The following is a 26,807-nucleotide window of genomic DNA, read 5'->3' as shown; positions in this document are numbered from 1 at the left end:
ATCCGAAATTGTTTGGGTAACGAATTTCTTATCGAGTGAAATTCACAGAGCTTCCTCCCAGGTTAGACCTAGGTAATTTCAACTTTTAAAAGCTAACCAATAGGAGGTGTTCCGAATCCGTGGTGATTGCACCATTTTCTTCGTACCATTGCAATCATCAGTTAGACATGCATCACTACTTTGTCATGACAACAGTCATCGAACAGATATGCATCATACCAAGACATGTTAGGCAACATGTCGGTGTATTCACATTACTAATATCATATATTTCTTCTCCCCAACGGAAAACATGATTTCATTCAGCAGCTCTAAGCCTCTAACTGTTGCAGTTGTCATTTGAACAAGAAACATCTCCGTCTTCTAATGAATGAGTCTCATCGAGACCAGTATTATGCACAAAAAAGGCAGCCAGTTCGATCTAACAGAGTATTGAGAAGAGCATAACACTACTATCATAGATCATAACTAGTTCATGGCTGAACCAGGTTTTCCATCACATATATTAACCTCACACTTGGGATCAAAATTGCAGAAATTTTGCATATCTTGAAACAAGTAGATGAGAAGGAGAAACAAAAGGCAGTGAAACCAACAAAATAGATCTAGGATCATCCACGTCATCTTTTGCTCGGATCAGATTTCAGGACTTCCTGTCTCATATGTTGAACTTCTGAGGAACACTATCGAAATCATCAAAATCAAATCTCTGTCGCTCTCTCCCGGCCTGAATGTGCAAAAGTAGTTTGTTAGCTGATCATTGATTCCTAAATATACAGGGCCAAAATCTTTACAGAACAGAAATCATGTTCTCACCTTTCCAAGGTATAAAGGATCACATGATATAAGCTCATCCATTGCAGTTAGTTTCTTTGACAGTGACATTATCCTGAGAAAATAAAACAATAATATTATTACCACAGTAGCCACGTCATATTTTGTCCGCGAGTAAAAGTAAGGTAACTGGCAAGCAGTATGCTTGATTTCAACCCAAGACATTGACTTAATGTTTCATAATACTTCTTGCAGGATCATCTATGAAAGATTAAAATAGCAGAAGTCGAAAAAAGACATCACTGATCAGATAAATATACGTTACTAATCAGAGTTTCTTTTGATGAAGCTAAATTTCTGTGAAATGACTGAATTTCAAAAGAATTCCTACTGAAATTCTCCTTGACATCCGTACCTCTGAATTGATGAGTCAATATGCTCAATCATCTCACATGTTTTATATTGTTCAGGATCCTCCAGGAATCTTACCATACCATCCTTCTGGTTAATTGTTGCAAAGATCTCACCGTCTTGTATCTGAAACTTGACAAAAATTTGTTAACAGTACAGCCATAAAGTATAAGAATTCAACCTCAGTGATACAACAAATGCACTTCAAAAGTTACCATTTGAAGCACATGCATTTCTGCCTCCTTAGAGCTATTTAGTTGCACCGTGTTAGCTATATCTTGCAGGGAAAGAGTTAAATATGTCTGGGTTAATCTCTGGATATTTCGCTTATACATGGATGACACAACCTGCTTCACCAACCCAAGGTTGTTGTCCTGGAAAAAACCCAAAGGCTCTGATAACCAAGGAAGCCAAAGAGAGCAAGCATTAAAAAGAAAAAGAAAAAACAAAGAGTAATTAAAATAAAAGATAACTCACACTTTCAAATTTCTCCCTGTTTGTCTGAACATATGTCTCCAGCTCAACAATTTTGCCAGTATTGTAGGTATTAACCAATTCCATGTAAGGCTATTCAAGCACAAAAGTAGCAATTTAAAGAACCAGTGCATGCATAATAGCAGAAACATAAATTATATACATTCTTTCCACTAAGTTTGTAAACCAAAAGAATTGCATGTATAACATTTGCCGTCTACAGAACAAGGAATGTTTAATGAATTTACTGCAGGAGGTACATTCTTTCCACCAAGTTTGTAAACCAAAAGAATTGCAAGTAAAACATTTGTCTTCTACAGAACAAGAGATGTTTAATTAGGGGTGGTAATGGGCACCGCCCGCAGCGGGTTTGCCATTACCAAACCCAAACCCGCACAAAATTTAAATTTCCAAATCTACCCGCAACCCACAGCGGATTTTAATTTTTTTAAAAAAAACCCACGCGCAGCGAGTTTTGACAATTACCAAACCCGCAATGGTACCCGACGGATTTTTTGCGGGTTTCCGTATTTAAAATCACAAATGTTTAATATATAAATTTATAATAATAACCTCAAATTCCATATAACATACTCAATTTTATATTTAAACAATGTAAATGAAAAATTAAAATTTCAACATCAATCCAATACAAATTCTCAAATTTAAGTATAAATTACACAAATCTATTTTAAAAACACAAACCAATATTTAAAAATAATAATTACATTTCATATTATCATTTAAAACAAGCTCAAAAAGAAGATATTCATTTCATTCACCACCATAAGCACCCATCTAACACAATGCCTACAATAATAATTAAGATTAATATTTTCAAATACTAATCCAAAGAAAAAAATTATAATAATAAAATAATTCATGTATTAAGTTAAAGAAAAATAGCACGTATAAAATTATAATAGATATATAATAATCCATGAATTAAGTTGGGTGTAGGGCGCTGGCTCACTGTCACAAGCTCACGGCTGAAAAAGAAAAGAATGATTGAATGAAGACAGAGATAAGAGATGGTCAGATGGGTGCGCGGCTAAGTCAAAGGGAAATGCCTTTAGTTTTCTTTAGGTCATGACTTTAGAATGGGAGATGGGTCATGTACACACATACACAACTTTGGGCCTTTGGCTATTTGGTAATTTGAATAATAACATTATTTTCTTTATACATTTTTAAATTAAAAATATTGCGGGTCTAGTGGATATCCATGCGGGTATCCACCGGATATAAGGTTAATATCAAACCCACCCGCATCCATGTGCAGGTTTTAGTTTATAATACTAAACCCGCCCGCAACGGGTAAAATTACCTGCAACGGGCGGGTTTTGGCGGGCAGGTTTGGGCGGATTTGTGGATTTGCGGGTACAATTGCCATCCCTATGTTTAATGAATTTACTACAGCAGGTTCAACTTCAATGTATTCAATGAAAAAATCACAAAGGACAATCTCATTTTAGAAACATTAAAGAAGAAATCTATTTGCCAGATACAAGATATCCCCACACATAAGTCAGGCTCACCTGCCACCCCATATATAACAGACTTTTCTTGTCCCTTAATCACAAAAATTCCATTAAATACATGTCTTCAAAAATGGCAGAAAATCATGCCCCATTTCACTTATCGCCTGCCCAGATCATTAACGTAGTCTAAATGATTACTTCCTTGCCATTGTACAGACCAAAATTTCAAAGAACACTGCATAATTTCCAGCCCATAATGTCTTTGTCATAATTCTATGTCATGCATATATGGTTGATCTCATTTTGTAAGGGGAAAGCATGGAAAACAATAAATCCACCTTATTTTTCTCAAAGGACTGTCATGGCATGAAGAATCATGAAAGTTGTCATCGGGACATCTAATAACAAAAAATAAAATATTTATATAGCTAAAAGTGTCATTCTACCAGTAACCAAGTTAGTAATTGTCAGGCAGACACATTGAAACTGAGGACTAAAAAATTGCAAGCATCCTACGCCATTCGAAAGATAGCAAAATAATCTCGTCAGATTAGGATTATTGTAATCCATGTTTTCATCATAAAATTAATCAATTGGTGCATCAAAATGATCTAAAAGATAAAACATGAAAACCAAAGAGTAGCAACATTCATAACAATGCTAACAGATATAGGCTTTACCTGACTAAAATTCTTTAGATTCCTCTGAGCTGCTGAAGAAGTGTACTTAGGGAGGGTGGAAGAGAACTGTCAAAAAAATTACAAAAAATGTAGGTGGATGTATCTCAAAGGATGTGACTAGAAATAGAATGCAAGATGAACTTATCCAAGTTAACACTTGTCTAGACCTTTTCCAGAAAAATTAAAAATAACTGTGTAATTAATTTTAAAAGCTGCCTGTTTACTAGTTCTACCTTTTGCAAGAATTTTAATATTTATCAAATCAGTATGTCCATTTCAATAAACACTGATCAGTTCTACAAATAAGGTTCCAAACAGAAAATTGTTTTTCCAAGTATTCTTTTTTAACAACCTTCTCCAGTCAAATTCATAAAAATGTCAAGAAGAAAGGTAAAAGAAAAGAGCATAGCGTACCTGTCCATGGTGAATGAGGGAAACTAATATATATTTTTTGTATGCTTCAACAGCTATAGCATTGATACTGGACATAGGAGCAGTCACGACCTGAAAGACAACTAAAGAAATTAGGATTTGTTCTATCACACCAACGATGTTTAGTGATGAGCAATTATGTGCGAACTGCATGTAGCAAAGTGACGCACATTGTGTAGAAGCTCCAAAGCTTTCCGAAAGCGCTTTTGCCCGATGAATATCATCCCACTGTCAAATGCAATGTGAAACACGGTCAGAAATCATACTCAAAAAGGATATAACAAGAGAAACATCCAAACCTCAAGGCATAAGTAACTCTTAAAATTTGATTAAATAATTCTTTTGAATTAAATAAATCTACATAATATCAAGACAATACAACATTCGACGTAATGAACTGGCTGCCTGATGTTTACTCAAAATAACTATCAATTACCACCGACTAAAACAAGTGATGTCTGTCTTACAACATCATATGTGAAAAGTCCATAATTTGCAGCCATTTAACTCACAATAAAATGTTTTCTATGTTAAGTTGGAATCAGACAGCCATCTAGATAACTAAAAAGGACAAAGCACAAGGGAACCTAAAAATGCTCAATATCCTCAATGGTTCAGAAATACCGAGTTATCACAAAAGACAGAAAATTTTATTCTCAATTATTTATTCCATTAAGTTAATTACTTTCACTAGTAGATGTTCCATGTAGCTTATACCAGCCAAGCCAATATTGCTTGATCTGCCCGAGGAGAATCTAAGTGAAAGCAGCAACTAGTTACAGATAATTAGCTTATCCATTGCACAAATTGATTGTGTAAAAAGATATCAGTACAAATGCAGTTATTCAGTATAAACTTCGATTAAATTAAACACTTCCGTGCAGTAAAGTGCCTAAGGAACCATGAGGATTTGCAGTGCATGGGCATAAAAAATAAGAAATCTCAAATAAAACATAGAAGGCTACAAGGAAGATAAGGGAAGAAAAGTGTCCAATGAAACAAGACAAATGCCACAGAAAATACATCTCTCATCATAATGTAAGTACTTAAGTACAAAAGTGTTCAAGGAAATAAAAATAAAAACCAAGCATCAAGAGCAACCTACCCATAATAACAATAGAGAAAAAAGTCCCTTGGCAGATTAATCTCATAAATGTCATCCTCTAAAACAGAAAGACCAGCTTTATAGCACTTAGCCAATAGACAAAGTTGAAGAAACTCTGGATGCAAAGTGGTCAAATGCTCAGTGGAGGACTGAATCTTGCGGATAGCGGTCAGCATTGGACCCACCCCTCTGATGGGTGCTTCAAGCAGCAACACTTGATCCTTATACCTCTTACAAACATTGATGACTACAAACACACACAACAAAAGAATTATCTCAATAATGCCAATTGCCAACTAACAGTCAAAGATACAATAATGTGAAGCACAACTCGATTCAAATTAAAAGATCCATACACTTCTCTGGCACGTAACGAATCTGCTCCGCAGAACAAGAAGTAATGAATCGAGCAATGATTGGAACCAGTGTGTTTGCTCGCTCTTTCGTTATCGAACAGTACATACATGGCTCTCTGTCCCCACAAAACACATACAATTAACTCCTTCCAATGCTCAAAAACCAGTCAGGAAATAATAATCTTTCACTAAATAACATTAATCTCAAAACTCTTTAAGAAAACAACAAGTCAATATTCCTAAAAAATATACATTTTCTTTTCTCCTATAAACCCTAAAAATAAAATTTGAAAAAAAAAATGCTCATCTATTTGATTTCTCCGCAACCAAAAGACTTTATTTATCTAATCTAGCAATTAAACAAAACAAACATTTATCCGTAATACAATAGTTAAAAATCTTAAAATAATCTACGAGTACAATAACTAATAAACAAATGCTTTTTTTTTTCTTTTTCTGAGAACCAACAATAACATAAAAGCAAACCCTTGAATTATAAAAGCCTAACACAATGCACAAGCATAATAATTAAAAGTTAATGTTAGAATTATTAGAAGTAATTACAAGAAATAAAGGTAACCGAGGGAGTGCTTGGAGGGGTCGAGCTGGTCGAGAAACGACAGCAAGCGAGTCGACTCAGAGCGGAGCAAATCTTCACCTGCTTTCAAGTAATCCTTAAGGGCTGTGATATCTGATGCGTTGCTTGATAGCCCTTGGATTTGGGTCACCAGATTTTCTATTGATTGCATGATTTTCTGATCGAATCAGAAATCAAAAGAGCGAGACCGAGCGAGCTCTGCTGTAAAAGTTCTCTGAATCAGATTTTGGACGTAGCTTTTGGAAGTAATAAAAGTTCGGTGTATTGGCTCGGCTGTAACTCGGTCTAATTCTAGGTGAGTTCACTCGTTTTTGGGCTACAACAAGCCCTTTTTAATAAATACTTCGGGTAGAGCCTTTAACACCCCTCTAAAATCCTTACAACACCCCTTTCAATTTTTATTCCGAAATTTTCCGTGTTTAATTGGTAAAATATAAATCTGTAACATCTTACTACAAAACTTTGCCCTGGAAAGAATATTTCTTTTAAGTCATAAAATTAAATTATTTTATTATATATTATATAATTTTTTAGACTAAATTAGGTGTGCCACATCACATAAAATAATTGGCTAGCATTTACTAGTCCGACCAATAATCAAGTGATATGTGACTCGTCGCGCACAATAACGTGCAAAACAATGCACACTTAGGTGGCGTTTGTTTTTTTGTCTGAAACCTGAATAGACCTGAATTAGTCTGAATTCTGAATAGATCTAAATGTCTGAATCTGAATAATATGTTTGTTTTTTCGTCTGAATATCAGAAAATAAGTATTAAGTTGTTTGTTTTTTTTCAACTTAAAAAGCTAAAAATATGTACTTTTACATTTGTATCCTTATTAAATTTGAATGTCAAATAAATAATATATTACATACCACAATATTTTAACATTTATAAGTAAAACTATATTCAAGTGAATACATAATTATTTTAGAATTTTAATATATAAAATACCATAAATTTTTAATTTTATCGTATATAATATAATAAAGAAAAAAACAGGGATATTTTTATATGGGGTAAATGTCTATGGGTGAGTTTGGAATAAACATGAAAAATAAATTATAAAGCAAGGATATTTTTGACATTAGCAAGTAATTGACTTAATTCAAATTTCTCCATTAAGTAAAAAGCCAAAAAAATTGGCTTATTTTATTAAGTCAGAATTATCTAAAAAGTTTCATTAAGTTATAAAAACAAACATCTCTAATTAACTTAATTTATTAAGTTAAGTCACTTTAAGTTATTAAGTTAAAAAACAAACGCCACCTTAATCATTCTTTTATAATTTTTATCTCTATAATTTTGGACTCTTATAATTTTTCAAAAAATATTTTTGAATTAAAAAACTAAAATATAACTATAAATTATGCCATGGGATGGAGGTAAAGATTTTGCTAAAAGAATAGCTTATTTGAGTGTTAGATTGAACTACCTTTCAAAATAGAAAATAAAATAATTTTTCTTTGATTATTTAAATAATTTCAATTAAAAAAGGGATTTTATGAGAAATTTAGAGGGGGCGTCAATGACCTACTCCGTAACTTAAAATGGTAAGAGGCCTAAACTTGAAAATTACTAGTCTAACTCTAACATACAATGAAATCTCTATGAATCAATAATATAAGACCATATAGAACCTATTAATTAATTTGTTAATTAATTAATAATTTAATGATTCATAGAATGTATATTCAATTTAATGAACATATATTTTAATCAACTAAAATTTATTGCATTTTATCAATTTAACCAATTAACAATGAATTGATCGATCATAAAAAATTATTAATAAAAAGTTGTTAATTTTTTATTATTAAATTATATAATTACACCCTTGGATTTCTAAGGGACACGTTTAACTGTAGTGAATTAGCATTAACTCCTTACATTCACATTTATTTAAATAAATGGAAAAAGAACAAACACACCACTAATGTTTAGACAAAATAACAAAAATTCCTTAACGTTTCGAAAAAAATATTTACACTCTCATTTACTAACGGAAATAGTTACTTTTAACAAAAATAGTAATTTTAATATATAATTACCATTATACCCTTCTAACACATAAAAAAAATTGTTAATTGTCTAATTTGTCCATTTATTGTTAATAAAATTACAAATATACCCTCATTGCTCAATTCCTCTATTTAATTTTCTATCAAATTCTCTCTTCAAGCCAAATAAATTTAATCCATTACATGGGAATATAAATAAATAAAATTAGTTATTAATGTCATAAGAATAACAATTCTCTACATGTCAATCATTTAAACTTGTATAATCAACAAAATAAAAATAGGCTGGTTACAGCAATAATTACAAAAATCTTATCTTAATTGTATTAAATAACATATCCAATAGACATAAAAATTGATAATGGATTAAATTTATTTGGCTTGAAGAGAGAATTTGATAAAAATTTAAATAGAGGAATTGAGAAATGAGGGTATATTTAAAATTTTGTTAACAATATATGGACAAATTGAACAATTAATAATTTTTTTTATATGCTAGAAGGGTATAATGATAATTATCTATTAAAATTACTATTTCTATTAAAAGTAATTGTTTCCGTTAGTGAATGGGGGTATAAATATCTTTTTTGAAACGTTAGGAGGGTTTTTATCTTTTTATCTAAACGTTAGGGGTGTGTTAGTCATTTTTCCTAAATAAATAGAATGAAATTAAGGTAGTTACCATGATAAACTCCACCCTTATTTTCGGAGATAACGTCCATAGATACCGATCTATTGGATTATGTGCCTTAACCCGCTTTGTAAAAATGGTGCTTAGCTCGCTTTGTTTATGAGGAGATTGTTCTTTAAAGAGTATAATTTGTGTAAAGTTCTGCAATCAATTATTATACATAAATTATAAGTAGAATACATCCTTAAAAATGTTAAAAATAGTTTGAGAAAGTTTATATACTTATAAGATATCACATGCCAAAACCTTAAGGGCGCGTTTGGTGGCCCGCATAAGGCTACATAAAAGTATTGTTTTGTATTAAATTAATGTTCACTCATGTTAGCAACAAAAACAACACACACAATATTGCATTAAAAGAGTAAGCTAATGCGACAGTTAAATTAAAAAAGTGAGTCGAGTTTAGCTAATGCGGCAACTGCCGCTTGACTTTTACTTTTACTTTTTGACTCTTGCTTTTGCTTTATAATAATAATAATAATAATAATAAAATTAATATGACTTTTAATTTAATATAATATTTTTATATTATAATTTATTATAACTAATAATAAATATTTAAATTTGAATAATATTAATTTAAAATTAATAATAACATAAAACATTAATGCAATTTAAATATATTAATGTAATATAAATAATAACATAATATAATATTTAATTTAAATTAATCACAAAAATTTATTACAGTACAGTATAGTACCAATATATTGTATAATATTGTTATAATACAATACTAATGCAATACAACATAATACAATACACCAGTATTAAAATAATGCAATACAGTGTGTCAAACGCACCCTAAAGGGCTGTTTGGCACCCTCATTAAATGGGTTGCATTGCTCTCATGTTTGGTGCAGTAAATGATTGCATTATAGTGCAATGCAATCCTATGTTTGGTTTAGTCAGGTTTAGCTAATACGGCAGTGGTCGCATTAGCTTGTTTTTTTTTTCTTTTAACTTAATAATAATAATAATAATAATATCAAATAGAGTATAATTTTAATTTAGTATAATATTATAGATTATTATTTTTTATTTTACATTATAATTATAAATATAAATTTTGTAATTTATTATTAAGTAATATTATATTATATTATATTATTTATTTTCACATTATAACTTATTAATAGATTTATTATTTAATATAACTAATAAGTACTTAAATAATATATAAAATAAAATATTACATTTTTTAATCATATTACAATAATTAATATATAAAATTAATTATTTTAAAATAATTTAGTAGAACTAATAATAAATATTTAAAATAAATATTAAATTTGAATAAATTTGAATAATAATAATTTAAAATTGATAATAATTTAAATTATATGTAATTTAAACTAATCATAAAAAATTAACATAGTATAGTGTAGCACCAAATATAATATTATAAAAAATTAATAAAATACAATATAGCACCAAACATTGTATAAAATTGTTATAATACAGTACAAATATAATATAATACACATGCATTAAAATAATATAATACAACATAATGTAATATAGTGTACCAAAGTACCCTAACTTAACAATAAATGGCATAATCTTATATTAACTAATCTTATGACTTTCTATAAAAAAAAAAAAAAAAGCTTTTATTATGTCTGAGGGTTTAACAGTTGTTGCTAAGGGTAAGCAATCATAAAGCTTCAAAATTCACTAGATATAGAGTAGAACATGAATTTATTAAAGTAGTCCAACCCTATATTTTTAGAGTAATGATATAGCTACAAACTCTTGTACAAACTTATTATGTATAAACTAATGTGGCATAGTAAAATTAGTTTAATTGAATACCATTTCGCCCACATAATTAGTTTTTATTATTTTATATTTTCATTCAATCAATAAATTAATGACACGTCAGTTTGTACAAGAATTTATAACTGTATCATCACTTATATTTTTAATCTCACAACCAAACATAGGCTACTAAAAAGACTTGGGGCCGTAGGTGAAACAATTAGACAAACTATATCTCTAAATAAAAATATAATAATTTAGGTGCTTTATAAAAATATTCCCCGAAACATTCAAAACAGAAGACTCTCTAGAACCAGACCGATCCCATTTAAACGAGAAGGAATTAAACATTTTCTTTAAAGGAGGATGGCGGATTATCACTTTGTGTACAAAGATGTAGAAGGAGCATCAACACAATGGGACGATATACAAAGGAAGCTCGGAAATTTGCCGCCAAAGCCGCCTGCTTTCAAGCCCTCCGCCTTCGAACCGGCGGTGGACCCTGATTCGGTCCCCAAAGACAAATCGTGGGTCGATGAGAAAACTGAAGAAGAGCTTGAAGAGTTAGAGGATGACCCCGATCTAGATGATGACCGCTTCCTCGAAGAATACAGGTTCTCGTTTGTTTTATTCTTTTGTTATTGGATTCCATTTTTCAGATTGTTTTTTGATAGTGGGGTGTCTTTCTTTTTTCCCTTAATTTTTTTTCGTGGGATTTGATTTGTTTGAATAATTTTACGTTGTTAATTGAACTTGATGCATTTTTTTCTTGTAAGCTTCATTTGACATTGTGAAGAATAGAGTAGCCACCTGAGAATTAACAAAATAAATTGTAGCTTTAGTGGTAGAATAAGTTTCAATGCTATGAGAGTCTCAATGGCTTCATTTCAACTAAAATCTTTGCTGTTTCGAGTTCCAGTGATGCCTAGGCATTTCTCTTGTTGGGATATGTTGTTTGGGTTCAATTCAACTTTACAGGAATCTTGTTTTGTAGGTTAATTTTCTTGTGGAGGAGTTGTTAAGATTTGGCTAGTTTTATGAATTATTTCTCATGTTGATTGTGGTGTGTTTTAATAGGAAAAAGAGGTTGGCTGAGATGAGAGAAGCAACCAAGATATCTAGATTCGGATCAGTGATGCCAATTTCTGGATCAGATTTCGTGAGAGAGGTTTCACAAGCTCCCCCTGATGTTTGGGTGGTTGTGATTCTCTACAAGGATGGGTACTTCTATTAAATTACTTTTGGTACATTGTTGATTTTCTTTAATATATATTACTCTGATGTTTGTTTTCAAAATTTCTGATAGGTTTGCTGAGTGTGGGCTGCTTATGCAATGCTTGGAAGAGTTGGCAAGAAAATACCCTGCAACAAAATTTGTTAAAATAATATCGACAGATTGCATTCCTAATTACCCAGATCGTAACCTTCCCACAGTATTGGTTTACAACAATGGTGCAGTGAAAGCAAATTATGTAGGTTTGCGTAGCTTTGGCCGGAGATGCACGCCTGAAGGTATTTTATGCATGCCAGTTCTAGCCTTTACTTTGTACCATTATTTTTATTTCAAATTTATCTGTGCTTTTCTCTATAACTATAGTTTCAAATTACTTTGATGTTTTTCTTTCCAGTATTTCAGTTATTGATTTCTTCTGTAGAATACTTATCGTGAAAAGACTTAAAGATTGATGCGTGTCTTAATTGTTTCACAAAAGAATTTCTCCTTTTTCCTTTCTCTACTTCTATAAGATGCCCTGATTTCTTTTCTCTACCGCCTCATAAAGATTGGTTGCATGCTTCAGAGTGAAAAAAGACCAAATGTCTTTGACTTCTGTCTTTCATATGGCAAACTGAATCTGTACAACACCATTTCTATCTGGCATAGTTGAGATGACATAGAAATGACTTTTGAATTTTGGTATCATAAAAGAAAACAAGTTGAGATGACTGTTCTTGTTTGAAAGGATTTTTAAACTTCCTTGCCTATTCGTTTATAATTTAGTGGACCTAAGTTTCATTTTATGTCGTGCAATATTTCTGCTGCTACTAGCATTGCAGGTTAGTTAACCTTCAATAGATTATATAGTCCTGAATTGCATACCTGGAAAATCAGTTTTTGACCAATGTCCTTATATTTGAAGTTGCAAGTTATATCCTACGAGGATATGTAGTCTGTTGAAGCTTGTAGCTTCTTTAGTGTCTAAGCCTAGTATTAGTGTAAGCAAACCATGGATTACATGCTGTGGCTTAAATCCCATTCCTTTTTTTTTCCCATTTTCTACTTCTTTTGCCTTTTATTTTTTCTTTTCCCAATGAAAATGTGCATGAACATGATTTTTATGCCATCTGGCTCTTTAACGATCAACTGCAACTCTGTTTCTTATTAGTTTTTTTAAATTGAATCGGTTGCATATACTTCATTTAGCACATCTATTTTCTTCAAAATCCAGGTGTTGCATTAGTTCTCTGTCAGTCAGATCCTGTGCTAAATGATGGTCAGAGTGGAAGTGATCCATCTAGGAAAACTGTGCTTGAGGGAGTTCGAAAGAGGCTTATCGAGAAAGTTGTTGCAGAGCATGAAGATGATGACGATGGATCATCAAGTGACTAGAATGACGATGGTTTCTATTAGATTAACCGGTAGGGGATAAAAATGCCATGCTCCATTATCGAGCAATTGCTTTTCTTAGTGGCTTCTTGATTTTGTTGCTTGGAAAATTCTTTTGGTTTTTTTATGGTCTGTTAACTTATGATTTGGGAGATGTGTCGTGTGACTATATGTTTATTAACCCAATTTATATCTTCTATGAAACATTGGTGTACCATCTTTTGAAGTGTAGGGTAGGAATTGGAAGTGCATTCAATTATTTAATAAGCAACTTAATGATAAAATGTTAGGATATTTGGTGAGTTTAATTAATAATATTAACTCATAAATTATTTTATTTTCTCGACATAAGTGCAAAAGAAAATGATTTATCTAAATACTACGGTCGCCCGCCCGTCTCATGCAATTGAACATTTTAATTTTCACTTGCTGAAAAAATGCCAAATCATAAGCCAAAAAGTGGTTTTGATCTACATTAAAAACAACTGAGCTCATATTGAGGGCGGAAAAAAGTCTTCCTTAAAATACAGTGGCTTCATCTATTTAGACAATGAGAAGGCATAACGGGTGGGGTGGGAGAAATCCTCATCTCTTTCTCCAAATAGAATAGGAGAAAGGATTATTCAGACGTCAGTTCACGCTCCTAAAAGGTTATTTGAAAAACCATGCAATTGGAGAGCTTAAATTTCAAAACCAAAGAATATGTTAGACTGCCATTCCAACATGTAACAGACAATGCCCGGATTGTTTGGGTTACATACAGAAAACGAGTATTCCCTATCAAAGCAAATAGAGCCCCAACAGATCTTCAGGCAGTCACTTCTGCTTCAACTTCTTTCTTTCTGTTTTTCCTCATATCCTTGTTACTCTGCTGCATCTCAGCCTTTTTCTGTTCTCGAATCATGGCTCTTCTAACACGAGGTCGCAGTTCTCTAACACGTCGAGGAGGCATCACGTATGGTTCAAGGGGCCGGTCGCCAAAAGGGTGCTCACTTCCAGGAAATATCCTCAGTTTTCGATCTCTATCCTGCATCCATAACAAGAAACAATATAAAACCACATAGCTCACTTATGGATGAACTTACCAAAAGATATCTCACTACAATAATATTTTTCACCAAATGGATTTTTTCAAACTCAAAAGATATACAAAAAACTTAAAACCCACACGCATGCTCACGGGCCATGGATGCGCAGAAGAAAGACACTGATGATTTGACAGTCCCAGTTTATATCGGATATATGCAATCCTTGATGTAAAAATGAACACCACCACCAGTTTTATGAAAATAGAGTTAGTGCAGAAATAGTTCAACGCATAACAAGGACAATAAAAAAAAATATAAGAATATGAGATACTGTTCTGCTAAACTTTGGTCTTTTCTTTTACAACATAAACAAAATTGATTAGGTGCTTTTAACACCATTAATAATAAACAATTTACTGGCAGCAATAATTTCACAGGAATGGATGTGGACAACTGGCACGTGAAACCTTATAAAGGTTAAAAGGTTTTAATCCCATGAGACTCTATGCCTACTTCAATGCCCATTAAGGAAGGAACATCAGAAAAGGAAGATAGAATTGACATCCAACAAATTTGAAACATGGCTACTCTAGAGAAACCAATGCCTCTCAATTAAATTCTAAATCATATGAGATTCAGTCTAGATTCATTTGAGAGCCGATTTGAGCAGTAATGCCACAATCTTTATTCAAAGAGGGATTTCAATTGTGTCAGTGTTGACTACAGAGATATGACAGGAAGCTTGCAGGAATTTACTAATAACTTTCTTCAAGTTACCACATCAAAGCACCTCAGTAGTTTTTATAGAAGGTGAATTAACAGCATGTCATTTTTGTTCCAAAGCAGCAGTTCAAGTGCATTACCAAAAGTCAACTCAAGAAGAAAAGACTATAACGTATATCTTCCACTTCTTTAGATGCTGAACTCACAAGCACAGATTTTTATACCCTCATTTGACATAATAGACTTAAAAATTGAAAATCAAGAATAGAAAACTACTTGAGCACAATTACTTGTGGGTACAAATTGCAGACTATTCTTATAAGAATATATACCCTGAAAACTTATATACTGTTATACTCACATCACGTAATTTATTTCTTGGAAGCATGCGTAAGACAGCTTTACGAATGGCTTCTGTAGGGTCCCTCTCCATCTGTTCTTTTAAGGTCCTTTCCTTGAGGTGGCCTATATAGCTATATGAAACAGACATTTCATCATTAAGAGATAAAATAAATAAGTTCCGCAGAATAAAAAAAACTACATAAATGGAAATCATATATCACACCTTTCAATATAATAAACTTAAAAAATAGATTTTACATTTATATAAACATACACATACCTATACACACATGCGTTCATACATACACTAAATGCATTTGCGACAACACTATAAAATGGGTGCACAAAAAACATTTAAAATAATAATGTTTGGGCTCCCAACAGTTGACCCCCCTATTTGGATCCCAACCGTCATGTGTCATTCACCTGTTGGATAGCAAAATTTCATAATTGGTAAAATTAATATTCTACCATCCAATGGATGAATGCCATATCGGTTAGGACTCAAGTGTTGGGATCCGTAGCATTGTTCTTTTAAAAATCGTCTAAAGGAATCAGTTTCAACAAAAACAACAGACTTATCGCATTAATTACTGTGTAAATCTGATAAAACTACATTTGGAAAGATACTTGAAGGACTGAACTGATGTGGAATGCAGAAAATCATTTCAAGTTCACATGGTCAACATTCCAATTATAACTGTGGTCATCAGAATTAACAACTATAATCAGTAAAGCTTACCCGGTATGCCAGTAGTAAACCTTATTTTTAAGTTTCCTCCCAGTAACACATATATCTTTTGCATTAAGCACAATGCACATATCACCATCATCACGATTAGGAGCGTACGTAGGCTTATCCTTGCCTTGAACGACAGTAGCTACCTGAGATGCTAATCTCCCAAGGACCTATAGGCAAATGAGGATACTATAACTTCATGGACTTCACTAAAATACAACACGAAGCAATTCGAATTCCACAACATTGAGGATACATCAATAAAGCATAGATAACAAAACCAGTGGCTTCAGGCAATAAATTATTATTTTTTTTAAAAAAAAGCAATGTTATGTTCAAACCTGGCCTTTAGCATCAAAAACTCTCCATCGTAGACCTTCTAGATTGATTCGCCTCAGCCCAGCAAGCGCTTTCTGCATAATTAAAAAATGGTAGCTTCTAAAATTGGTTTAAAGATTTATGTAATATCAAGTCAGTCACATAACAACAATCACACAATAAAATTTGAAAGCATTTAAACTAGATCGTGTGCTCCCCCCCAAAAAAAAATGGAAAAAGAAAGAAATCCCATCCACTATGTATGAATAAATAGATAAATAAGCAGGTAAAAAAAAATCTGGTTTAAACTACATTTTTACAAAAATGCAACGGTTGTTTATTTAACAAACACTTGGTATGCAATACGTCGCTGCTAGCATTTTAAGCCCATACCATGAGAACTAATAATTGTCAAGGGAATAAGAAAATAAATAAAAATTAAAAGAAAAAATTTCAAGGAAAAATACCTTCATGTTGCCACTGAAAGCTGTGGCTGCTTGGTTTGCCATTTTTCTATTGCTCTGTTATAACTTCTTTTAAACAAAAATGAGTAACGCAAATCAAATTCAGAGCTATATTCAAATTACAACCCAAAATCAAAAGTAAAGGACATTCAAATAATCATAATAATAATAATAACAAAAGTTAGAGATGGACCTGCGTAAACCCCTAAGAGTAGGGATTTTTTTTTCCCTTCTGGTAAAGACCACCAAAGCTGAATGCTTAATTGTTAACTGTTTTTTTTTTTTTAATTGGGTTGGGCTTGGACCTTTTTCAGATCTTTTTCGGGCAGTTACATGATCTAAAATTAGGGCCAAGCCCAAACTTTAAACGACATCGTCTGCTTTTGCCTGTTTCCCATTGTTTTTTTTTTTTCAAATGAGACGACACAACTAATATATTTACAATCAAAATTCAGTACAACTTAGAATTTAACTATTCCTTTAAATTTTTCACAAATATGTCTTGGAATTAATATTCACAAATCTTTTAGAGATTTAGAAGAATAGTAGCTTCATCCACAAATTAATGGAGAAAAGTTGCTCCTATATAAATATGGGATGGATCTATAGCCTCTTAAAAATACCCTTATTTTTACATCAATTAGTAATCTTTAGATTCGTGATTAACCACTGGTCGAGATTTAATGTACTAATACTAATATTTTTTTCAGCTCCTATGGACCACATCGTAGACGCATTCCTATCTCGTGCCTCAAACTTTAAATTCTCTTTCCATCTCACTTCTTCTCACTTATTTTCTTAAGTCTTTATTGTTCAATCTTTTACTTTCAACTTACAAAGAAAAAATTAACCGCATTAATTTCTTCCTGGATTACCACTTTTGCCACTCTTTGTTTCATCTTTCAAATCTTGAGCCTAGGTTTATAAAGGAGGTCGATATTAGGTTCCTTAAAATATTATCATAACCATTGTTATCATAGTCAAATTCGAACTCTTTCTCTTTATCATCATATTCTTCATTGTCATTTTTGTTATTGTGGTGAAAGAATGAACTAGAAGGACCAGAGTTTAATTTAGTGGGTCTAACAAAATGTCAATATTTGTATTGAAAGTGTTGAGTCTTTGTTATTACATTTATATTCTAACTATGGCTCACATGATAAATTGAGGCATTTATAGAAGGATAAAACTCATGTTAATTATCTACTCCCTCATTTTAAGGATAGTGGTGGAGCTTAATTATTTCTTTCAATAATGAGAGTGTTAAAAGTGATCAAGTTCATATTCTACTTCTTTGATGGAAGGAAGTAGAGAGTTTCATTTATTAATCTCCTTTCAATTAGATGGAATTCAAGAAGTTTTAAGTCACTAAGTCTTGGCATATGAACGGGTCCCTAGCCTAGCCAAATCATGCCTATAGAGTTAAAAAAAAATTATTTTTCCATCATAAGTTTAGCTAGTAATGAAATAGACTAGAAGACACTTTTGTGATATATGCTCATGAAGCTTCAAATACTCGAACAAAACCATCTCCAATCCATACTTTTCAGTATATATCTTGATGTTTTCTAGAAAACATATCAATATGCCTATGTCTTCTGTTTTGAGAATCAATGTTCCTGTTCTTTTGCTTATTCATACATACATACATACATACATACATACATACATACATACATATGCACGTAAATGCCAAAAAACTTTTATTGATCACAAAATCATGAAAATAGAAAACGATAATGTCTTTACAAGTATTGATTATATGAAATAGATCATGGTCTTGTTACAGTGACATGATTTAAATTCTGCATGTTTTTATGTTTGTAATCATATTAGTAGGGTTAGACAAGCCTGGCCTAAGCCCATATTATTGTTAACAAGCTCAGACTATTTACAAGATGGTCTGGACTTTCCATTAATTATGAAATAAATTTTAATAAAGTAAAAAAATTAAATTAAAGATAATTATCCAATACATAATAGAATAATAGTCATACATAAAAAAAAATTAATCCAATATGTCGAGTTTTTTAAAATTTGATTTTTTTATTTATGAATTTAAAAGCTCTTTTTTTCTATACCTTTAAAAAAGCACATCTATACATGCTTTAAATTTTTCGACCCATATCCAGGCCCAACCCATACAGGTCAGGCCAGACCGATTTTTTTTTTATCAACCCTACGTATTAAGACCTGATTTATTAATATTACAGTGAATTATTGTTGTTAATTGTTTTAACTTTCTTACATGAGTTGCTATAAGTAGTTAAAAGGTACATGTTGTGGAACTTCTAATTTATTGTTTTGTGCTATAAAACTTTGTCTAGTGTCATTGAGATCTCATTATATGTATTTTTGAAAATAGCCACAACATTTCATGATGTACTGATATTTAAACACTTTTTATCATATAAGAATTTGAATTTAATATGTAAGGCAACAAATTTATAGCATTCGATTTAGTGAAATAATTAGTTGGCCTTACAGGCATATAATCATTTTAACAGATATATGGAATAAAATAGTAAATTATGTTTAATTAAAATATGTTGTGCAAATTTTATTGAACTCGCAAGTGCACGAATCTATTGTAGAATAGATCAATGGTGACGAGTGTTGATCCCACGAGGAGGTGGATTTTAATTGTGTGTAGAATTAATTTTGTAAATGGGTGGTTGGATTTGTGGTGAAAATGATTTGAATTAAGATGACAAGAATAAATTGAAGTGAAAATCTATTAAATTGACGTACTTGGGTATCTGGATCTGTATCAACATGCATCATGAGCTAAATATTCCTTATTAATGCCAATTAAATTATGAGAGGGGAATCCACACCTCATGAACCACACTCTAATCAATATGGTGCTAAGGGCTTATCGTGCCAAATAATAATAACATTGTACCAGGGAGCCGGTGAAACCAGGGCGGTATCTAGACAAGATTATTATTATTATTTATCGACGAGAAGTCAAAACATTTACAAAAACTAGAGGAGAAGAGAAAATAAATTTACCAAATAAAGCCCATGACACATGTTGAGACTTCACATTCAACTCAAGCTTGAAAGAAAATTAGCTACTCATAATTGAACTAGGGGCAAAATACAAAATTTATTAAAATACATAGAAAATACAAGATGGAGAAGGAATTACAGAAAATGGAGTCCAAAAATGGATTTAGAGATATCAAATTAGGGGGGAGAGCCCTCTTTTTATAGATACATTGAGTAAATCATGACCATCGGATCAAAAATATTTCGGACGCTCAGGATTGCGCCACGTCATCAGTCAACAGTACACAGTTTGACCACGCTATTTGAACAGTAACACGGTTTGACCCGGCTTGAATAGTGACGCGGTTTGTTTGAAAATAATCCTGTGTAATGCATGTACCGTACGCGAGATTTTTGGTCCACTGATATGCTGCCACGTCATCAATCAACAGTACATAAGAATTTTAGTCCAACAGGATCGTGACACCTCATCAGTCAATGCCACATCATCGGTCAATGTCACGTCATCATTCCGTCTATGTGAACAGTATCGTGAACAGTAACGTAGACAATATCATACATGTGAACAGTGATATTTTTTCTTTTATGCTCCTCCTAAGGTTTTTGACTGTCTTGAGTTCAAAAGTGATGTCCGTTTTGCTGTATGATTTCTCGTTCATTGTGAAATGACTATGATGCCCCTAAAATACATAAAATACTTAATTAAAATAAAACACACGTAATTAAATCACAAGAAGCTTAAATACATGAAAGTAAGGGTGTTAGTAAGACTTGAAATGTAAAATGATGATTTTCTCCTTTATAAATATATATTTTCTAACACTCAACAAAATATATATATAAAATCCTTAGACCCACAGGTATGGAAATTTTCAATAATTTACTAGTCTTATTAATAAAATTCTAAGTCAATTCAATACATTTTATAACCTCTACCAAATTAGAATTTTCTAATAAAGTAACATTGGTTGATTTATAATTCTAGTTTTTATTTCATATCATTAAAGAATATTTCCTTGTTATTGCATTTATTTCTAATACATATGTTAATGATCCATCTAATGTTCCAATACCTAATGGAATCTGTTGGGCCAAAAATAAAATAAGCTTAATAAGGCTTAAATAAATTTAATCTCAATAAGGTCCATCTAATAAATTTCCTCCCAATTAAGCTCACGAAGTGGTGGACAAATCACTTAAAATGATCCTCCTAAGTAACAAGGTTTTAAAGCCCAAAAGGAGCCAAGGTTCTAGATTCCTATCCTAAGACAAACCACCTAGGATAAATCAACTAGGTGGCAAGGATTTAAAGTCCAAAACGTGCTGAGGTTTTAGGCTCTTATCCTAGGACAAATCTCCTAAGTTTGAAGGCTCTTATGATCCCAATGTCCTAGTAAAAATAACCTAAGGATAAAACGTTTCTTCCTTTAATCTGTAGACGAGTTTGTATATCCATGTGTCAATCAACATGAGCACTAGAGGACAAGTGTTGCCAAATGTCACAAGAACAATGACATTTGTCATCAAAATAACTAGGACCCAAGTCAAATCAGTTTGGCCGATAAATATGTCTTTCATTCTCACTAAAAGGTAAGAAAAAAGAAACTAAAAAGGAGAAAATGCTAACTTTCTCCCTCTAATCTTTCTCTCTCTAAATTTATATTTTCAAAAGTCTGGTGACTGACTTGATCGTCGAAGGGTTTATTGTTGAGTGTTAGAAAATGTATATTTATAAATGAGAAAATCGTCATTTTACACTTCAAGTTTTACTAACACCCTTACTTTTATGTATTTAACCTTCTTTTAATTTAATTCCGTGTGTTTTATTTGAATTAAGTATTTTATGTATTTTAGGGACATCATAGTTATTTCACAATAAACGAGAGATCAGACAGCAAAACGAACATCACTTTTGAACTCAGGATGGTCGAAAACCTTAGGAGGAGCATAAAATGAAAAATGACATTGTTCACAAGTATTGTACTATTCACGTGTATGGTACTGTCTACGTTATTGTTCACGACAATGTTCACATAGACGGAATAATGACGTGGCATTAACCGATGATGTGGTATTGACTGATGAGGTGTCACGATTATGTTGGACTAAAATTCTTATGTACTGTTGATGGTGACGTGGCAGCATATCAGTCGACCAAAAATCTCGCGTACGGTACATGCATCACACAGGATTATTTTCAACCAAACCGCGTCACTGTTCAACCCGGGTCAAACCGTGTTACTGTTCATCCACGTGGTCAAACCGCGTACTGTTGACTGATGACGTGGCGCAATCCTGAGCGTCCAAACTGTTTTTAATCCGATAGCCATGATTTACTCTATGTATCTATAAAAAAAGGGCCTCCCCCCCTAATTTGATAGCTCTGAATCCATTTTTGGACTCCATTTTCTGTAATTCCTTCTCCATCTTATATTTTCTATGTATTTTAATAAATTTTTATTTTGCCCCTAGTTCAATTATGAGTAGCTAATTTTCTTTCAAGTTTGGGTTGAAGGTGAAGTCTCAACATGTGTCATGGGCTTTATTTGGTAAATTTATTTTCTCTTCCCCTCTAGGTTTTGTGGATGTTTTGATTTCTCGTCGATAAATAATAATAATTTTGTCTAGATACCGCCCTGGTTTCACCGGCTCCCTAGTACAATGTTATTATTATTTGGCACGATAAGCCCTTAGCACCATATTGATTAGAGTGTGGTTCATGAGGTGTGGATTCCCCCCTCATGATTTAATTGGTATTAATAAGGAATATTTAGCCCATGATGCATGTTGATACAGATCCAGATACCCAAGTATGTCAATTTAATAGATTTTCACTTCAATTTATTCTTGTCATCTTAATTCAAATTTTAGGATAATCCAAATCATTTTCACCACAAATCCAACCACCCATTTACAAAATTAATTATACACACAATTAAAATTCACCTCCTCGTAGGATCGACACTCGTCACCATTAGTCTATTCTACAATAGATTCGTGTGCTTGCGAGTTCAATAAAATTTGCACAACATTTATGCCGGCAAAGCTGGCCCTCTGATCTTTTTCTTGTGTTTGCAGAGTATCACTAGACAAGGACATTCTGATTGCTTAAGGAAATGAACTCAGAAGAGCATATATAAAGGCCTCTGAAGATTAGCCCAAAGGATAAACTCACCATCATCAAATCTAACAAAGAGGAACCTAAGTCCTAAGAGGGTTGTCCTTAGTCGAAATTTCCACATCACAAGTTGGGACAAAATTTACACCAACAGAATCAATTACTTTAATTGGAAAGAAAATATTCTTTTTTCTTTGGGTTGTATGGATCTTAATTTGGCTGGAGTCATAAAATATTTCATATTTGGGCAATCAGGAATAAAATTCCCTATACTCTTGCATACGTGAGCCTTTATAAACATTAAACTCAAGTGATTTGACCACTCCCACCATTCAAATTCAATTTTCTCCTTCGGATGCTTGTTCCAAGAGCACATGTCGATTATCCACATGAAATGCCTTTTTTTCTGACAAAATCATTGGCCAATGCCTTAATGAAAAAAACTTTTAGGCAAAATTTTGATCCCTTTAAAAATATACACGAGCATATAATTGAAATAAGAGATATTGCAGTCCAACTCAAGGATCTAAGGTTGAGATCTCTGACTCTTTCCTTGTTTATTTGGTTTTAAATTCTCTCCATTAATCAACTTTTAACCATAGGTGTTCAATTAAAATCCACCTCCTCGTAGGATCGACACTCGTCACCATTAGTCTATTCTACAATAGATTCGTGTGCTTGCGAGTTCAATAAAATTTGCACAACATTTATGCCGGCAAAGCTGGCCCTCTGATCTTTTTCTTGTGTTTGCAGAGTATCACTAGACAAGGACATTCTGATTGCTTAAGGAAATGAACTCAGAAGAGCATATATAAAGGCCTCTGAAGATTAGCCCAAAGGATAAACTCACCATCATCAAATCTAACAAAGAGGAACCTAAGTCCTAAGAGGGTTGTCCTTAGTCGAAATTTCCACATCACAAGTTGGGACAAAATTTACACCAACAGAATCAATTACTTTAATTGGAAAGAAAATATTCTTTTTTCTTTGGGTTGTATGGATCTTAATTTGGCTGGAGTCATAAAATATTTCATATTTGGGCAATCAGGAATAAAATTCCCTATACTCTTGCATACGTGAGCCTTTATAAACATTAAACTCAAGTGATTTGACCACTCCCACCATTCAAATTCAATTTTCTCCTTCGGATGCTTGTTCCAAGAGCACATGTCGATTATCCACATGAAATGCCTTTTTTTCTGACAAAATCATTGGCCAATGCCTTAATGAAAAAAACTTTTAGGCAAAATTTTGATCCCTTTAAAAATATACACGAGCATATAATTGAAATAAGAGATATTGCAGTCCAACTCAAGGATCTAAGGTTGAGATCTCTGACTCTTTCCTTGTTTATTTGGTTTTAAATTCTCTCCATTAATCAACTTTTAACCATAGGTGTTCAATTAAAATCCACCTCCTCGTAGGATCGACACTCGTCACCATTAGTCTATTCTACAATAGATTCGTGTGCTTGCGAGTTCAATAAAATTTGCACAACATTTATGCCGGCAAAGCTGGCCCTCTGATCTTTTTCTTGTGTTTGCAGAGTATCACTAGACAAGGACATTCTGATTGCTTAAGGAAATGAACTCAGAAGAGCATATATAAAGGCCTCTGAAGATTAGCCCAAAGGATAAACTCACCATCATCAAATCTAACAAAGAGGAACCTAAGTCCTAAGAGGGTTGTCCTTAGTCGAAATTTCCACATCACAAGTTGGGACAAAATTTACACCAACAGAATCAATTACTTTAATTGGAAAGAAAATATTCTTTTTTCTTTGGGTTGTATGGATCTTAATTTGGCTGGAGTCATAAAATATTTCATATTTGGGCAATCAGGAATAAAATTCCCTATACTCTTGCATACGTGAGCCTTTATAAACATTAAACTCAAGTGATTTGACCACTCCCACCATTCAAATTCAATTTTCTCCTTCGGATGCTTGTTCCAAGAGCACATGTCGATTATCCACATGAAATGCCTTTTTTTCTGACAAAATCATTGGCCAATGCCTTAATGAAAAAAACTTTTAGGCAAAATTTTGATCCCTTTAAAAATATACACGAGCATATAATTGAAATAAGAGATATTGCAGTCCAACTCAAGGATCTAAGGTTGAGATCTCTGACTCTTTCCTTGTTTATTTGGTTTTAAATTCTCTCCATTAATCAACTTTTAACCATAGGTGTTCAATTAAAATCCACCTCCTCGTAGGATCGACACTCGTCACCATTAGTCTATTCTACAATAGATTCGTGTGCTTGCGAGTTCAATAAAATTTGCACAACATTTATGCCGGCAAAGCTGGCCCTCTGATCTTTTTCTTGTGTTTGCAGAGTATCACTAGACAAGGACATTCTGATTGCTTAAGGAAATGAACTCAGAAGAGCATATATAAAGGCCTCTGAAGATTAGCCCAAAGGATAAACTCACCATCATCAAATCTAACAAAGAGGAACCTAAGTCCTAAGAGGGTTGTCCTTAGTCGAAATTTCCACATCACAAGTTGGGACAAAATTTACACCAACAGAATCAATTACTTTAATTGGAAAGAAAATATTCTTTTTTCTTTGGGTTGTATGGATCTTAATTTGGCTGGAGTCATAAAATATTTCATATTTGGGCAATCAGGAATAAAATTCCCTATACTCTTGCATACGTGAGCCTTTATAAACATTAAACTCAAGTGATTTGACCACTCCCACCATTCAAATTCAATTTTCTCCTTCGGATGCTTGTTCCAAGAGCACATGTCGATTATCCACATGAAATGCCTTTTTTTCTGACAAAATCATTGGCCAATGCCTTAATGAAAAAAACTTTTAGGCAAAATTTTGATCCCTTTAAAAATATACACGAGCATATAATTGAAATAAGAGATATTGCAGTCCAACTCAAGGATCTAAGGTTGAGATCTCTGACTCTTTCCTTGTTTATTTGGTTTTAAATTCTCTCCATTAATCAACTTTTAACCATAGGTGTTCAATTAAAATCCACCTCCTCGTAGGATCGACACTCGTCACCATTAGTCTATTCTACAATAGATTCGTGTGCTTGCGAGTTCAATAAAATTTGCACAACATTTATGCCGGCAAAGCTGGCCCTCTGATCTTTTTCTTGTGTTTGCAGAGTATCACTAGACAAGGACATTCTGATTGCTTAAGGAAATGAACTCAGAAGAGCATATATAAAGGCCTCTGAAGATTAGCCCAAAGGATAAACTCACCATCATCAAATCTAACAAAGAGGAACCTAAGTCCTAAGAGGGTTGTCCTTAGTCGAAATTTCCACATCACAAGTTGGGACAAAATTTACACCAACAGAATCAATTACTTTAATTGGAAAGAAAATATTCTTTTTTCTTTGGGTTGTATGGATCTTAATTTGGCTGGAGTCATAAAATATTTCATATTTGGGCAATCAGGAATAAAATTCCCTATACTCTTGCATACGTGAGCCTTTATAAACATTAAACTCAAGTGATTTGACCACTCCCACCATTCAAATTCAATTTTCTCCTTCGGATGCTTGTTCCAAGAGCACATGTCGATTATCCACATGAAATGCCTTTTTTTCTGACAAAATCATTGGCCAATGCCTTAATGAAAAAAACTTTTAGGCAAAATTTTGATCCCTTTAAAAATATACACGAGCATATAATTGAAA

The 26,807-nt window shown here is 32.5% G+C and overlaps 3 protein-coding genes across 3 annotated transcripts; 1 reads left to right on the top strand and 2 right to left on the bottom strand.

Moving 5' to 3' along the window:
* Positions 1–270: 270 nt before the first annotated feature.
* LOC102618670 (COP9 signalosome complex subunit 3) lies at positions 271–6,567 on the bottom strand. The gene is made up of 11 exons (XM_006469946.4): positions 6,278–6,567; positions 5,714–5,829; positions 5,358–5,604; positions 4,423–4,480; positions 4,235–4,324; positions 3,821–3,886; positions 1,663–1,752; positions 1,401–1,559; positions 1,190–1,311; positions 817–889; positions 271–727 (listed from the first exon to the last, which is right to left on the bottom strand). Exons 1-11 carry the CDS (start codon positions 6,460–6,462, stop codon positions 659–661), a joined length of 1,275 nt encoding a protein of 424 aa, XP_006470009.1. The 5' UTR covers positions 6,463–6,567; the 3' UTR covers positions 271–658.
* A 4,506-nt stretch (positions 6,568–11,073) lies between these two features.
* Positions 11,074–13,617, top strand: LOC102618967 (uncharacterized). The gene is made up of 4 exons (XM_006469947.4): positions 11,074–11,400; positions 11,864–12,007; positions 12,093–12,298; positions 13,234–13,617. Exons 1-4 carry the CDS (start codon positions 11,153–11,155, stop codon positions 13,392–13,394), a joined length of 759 nt encoding a protein of 252 aa, XP_006470010.1. The 5' UTR covers positions 11,074–11,152; the 3' UTR covers positions 13,395–13,617.
* A 216-nt stretch (positions 13,618–13,833) lies between these two features.
* On the bottom strand, positions 13,834–17,285 carry LOC102619271 (uncharacterized). Its single transcript, XM_006469948.3, has 6 exons — positions 17,199–17,285; positions 17,009–17,074; positions 16,565–16,636; positions 16,227–16,393; positions 15,504–15,615; positions 13,834–14,418 (listed from the first exon to the last, which is right to left on the bottom strand). The coding sequence occupies exons 2-6, from the start codon at positions 17,048–17,050 to the stop codon at positions 14,200–14,202; spliced, it is 612 nt and encodes a 203-aa protein (XP_006470011.1). The 5' UTR covers positions 17,051–17,074; positions 17,199–17,285; the 3' UTR covers positions 13,834–14,199.
* Between the last annotated feature and the right edge of the window lie 9,522 nt (positions 17,286–26,807).

Source organism: Citrus sinensis, chromosome 2, assembly GCF_022201045.2.
Source record: "Citrus sinensis cultivar Valencia sweet orange chromosome 2, DVS_A1.0, whole genome shotgun sequence".
Taxonomy (NCBI): Eukaryota; Viridiplantae; Streptophyta; class Magnoliopsida; order Sapindales; family Rutaceae; genus Citrus; species Citrus sinensis.
The sequence above is the reverse complement of the archived record's forward strand: the minus strand, read 5'-3'. Positions and strand labels throughout refer to the sequence as shown.

Excerpts from the sequence above, each read along its gene's own strand:
- LOC102618967 (XM_006469947.4), top strand. The coding sequence starts at position 11,153 with ATGGCGGATTATCACTTTGTGTACAAAGATGTAGAAGGAGCATCAACA. Across the intron at positions 12,008-12,092 it reads GTGATTCTCTACAAGGATGG|GTTTGCTGAGTGTGGGCTGC; the intron begins GTACTTCTATTA and ends AATTTCTGATAG. Across the intron at positions 12,299-13,233 it reads CCGGAGATGCACGCCTGAAG|GTGTTGCATTAGTTCTCTGT; the intron begins GTATTTTATGCA and ends TTCAAAATCCAG.
- LOC102618670 (XM_006469946.4), bottom strand. The coding sequence starts at position 6,462 with ATGCAATCAATAGAAAATCTGGTGACCCAAATCCAAGGGCTATCAAGC. Across the intron at positions 5,605-5,713 it reads TCGTTACGTGCCAGAGAAGT|TCATCAATGTTTGTAAGAGG; the intron begins GTATGGATCTTT and ends GTGTGTTTGTAG. Across the intron at positions 4,481-5,357 it reads TTTCTCTATTGTTATTATGG|TGGGATGATATTCATCGGGC; the intron begins GTAGGTTGCTCT and ends TGCATTTGACAG.
- LOC102619271 (XM_006469948.3), bottom strand. The coding sequence starts at position 17,050 with ATGGCAAACCAAGCAGCCACAGCTTTCAGTGGCAACATGAAG. Across the intron at positions 16,637-17,008 it reads CTTTCAGTGGCAACATGAAG|AAAGCGCTTGCTGGGCTGAG; the intron begins GTATTTTTCCTT and ends TTAATTATGCAG. Across the intron at positions 15,616-16,226 it reads GTTTACTACTGGCATACCGG|CTATATAGGCCACCTCAAGG; the intron begins GTAAGCTTTACT and ends TGTTTCATATAG.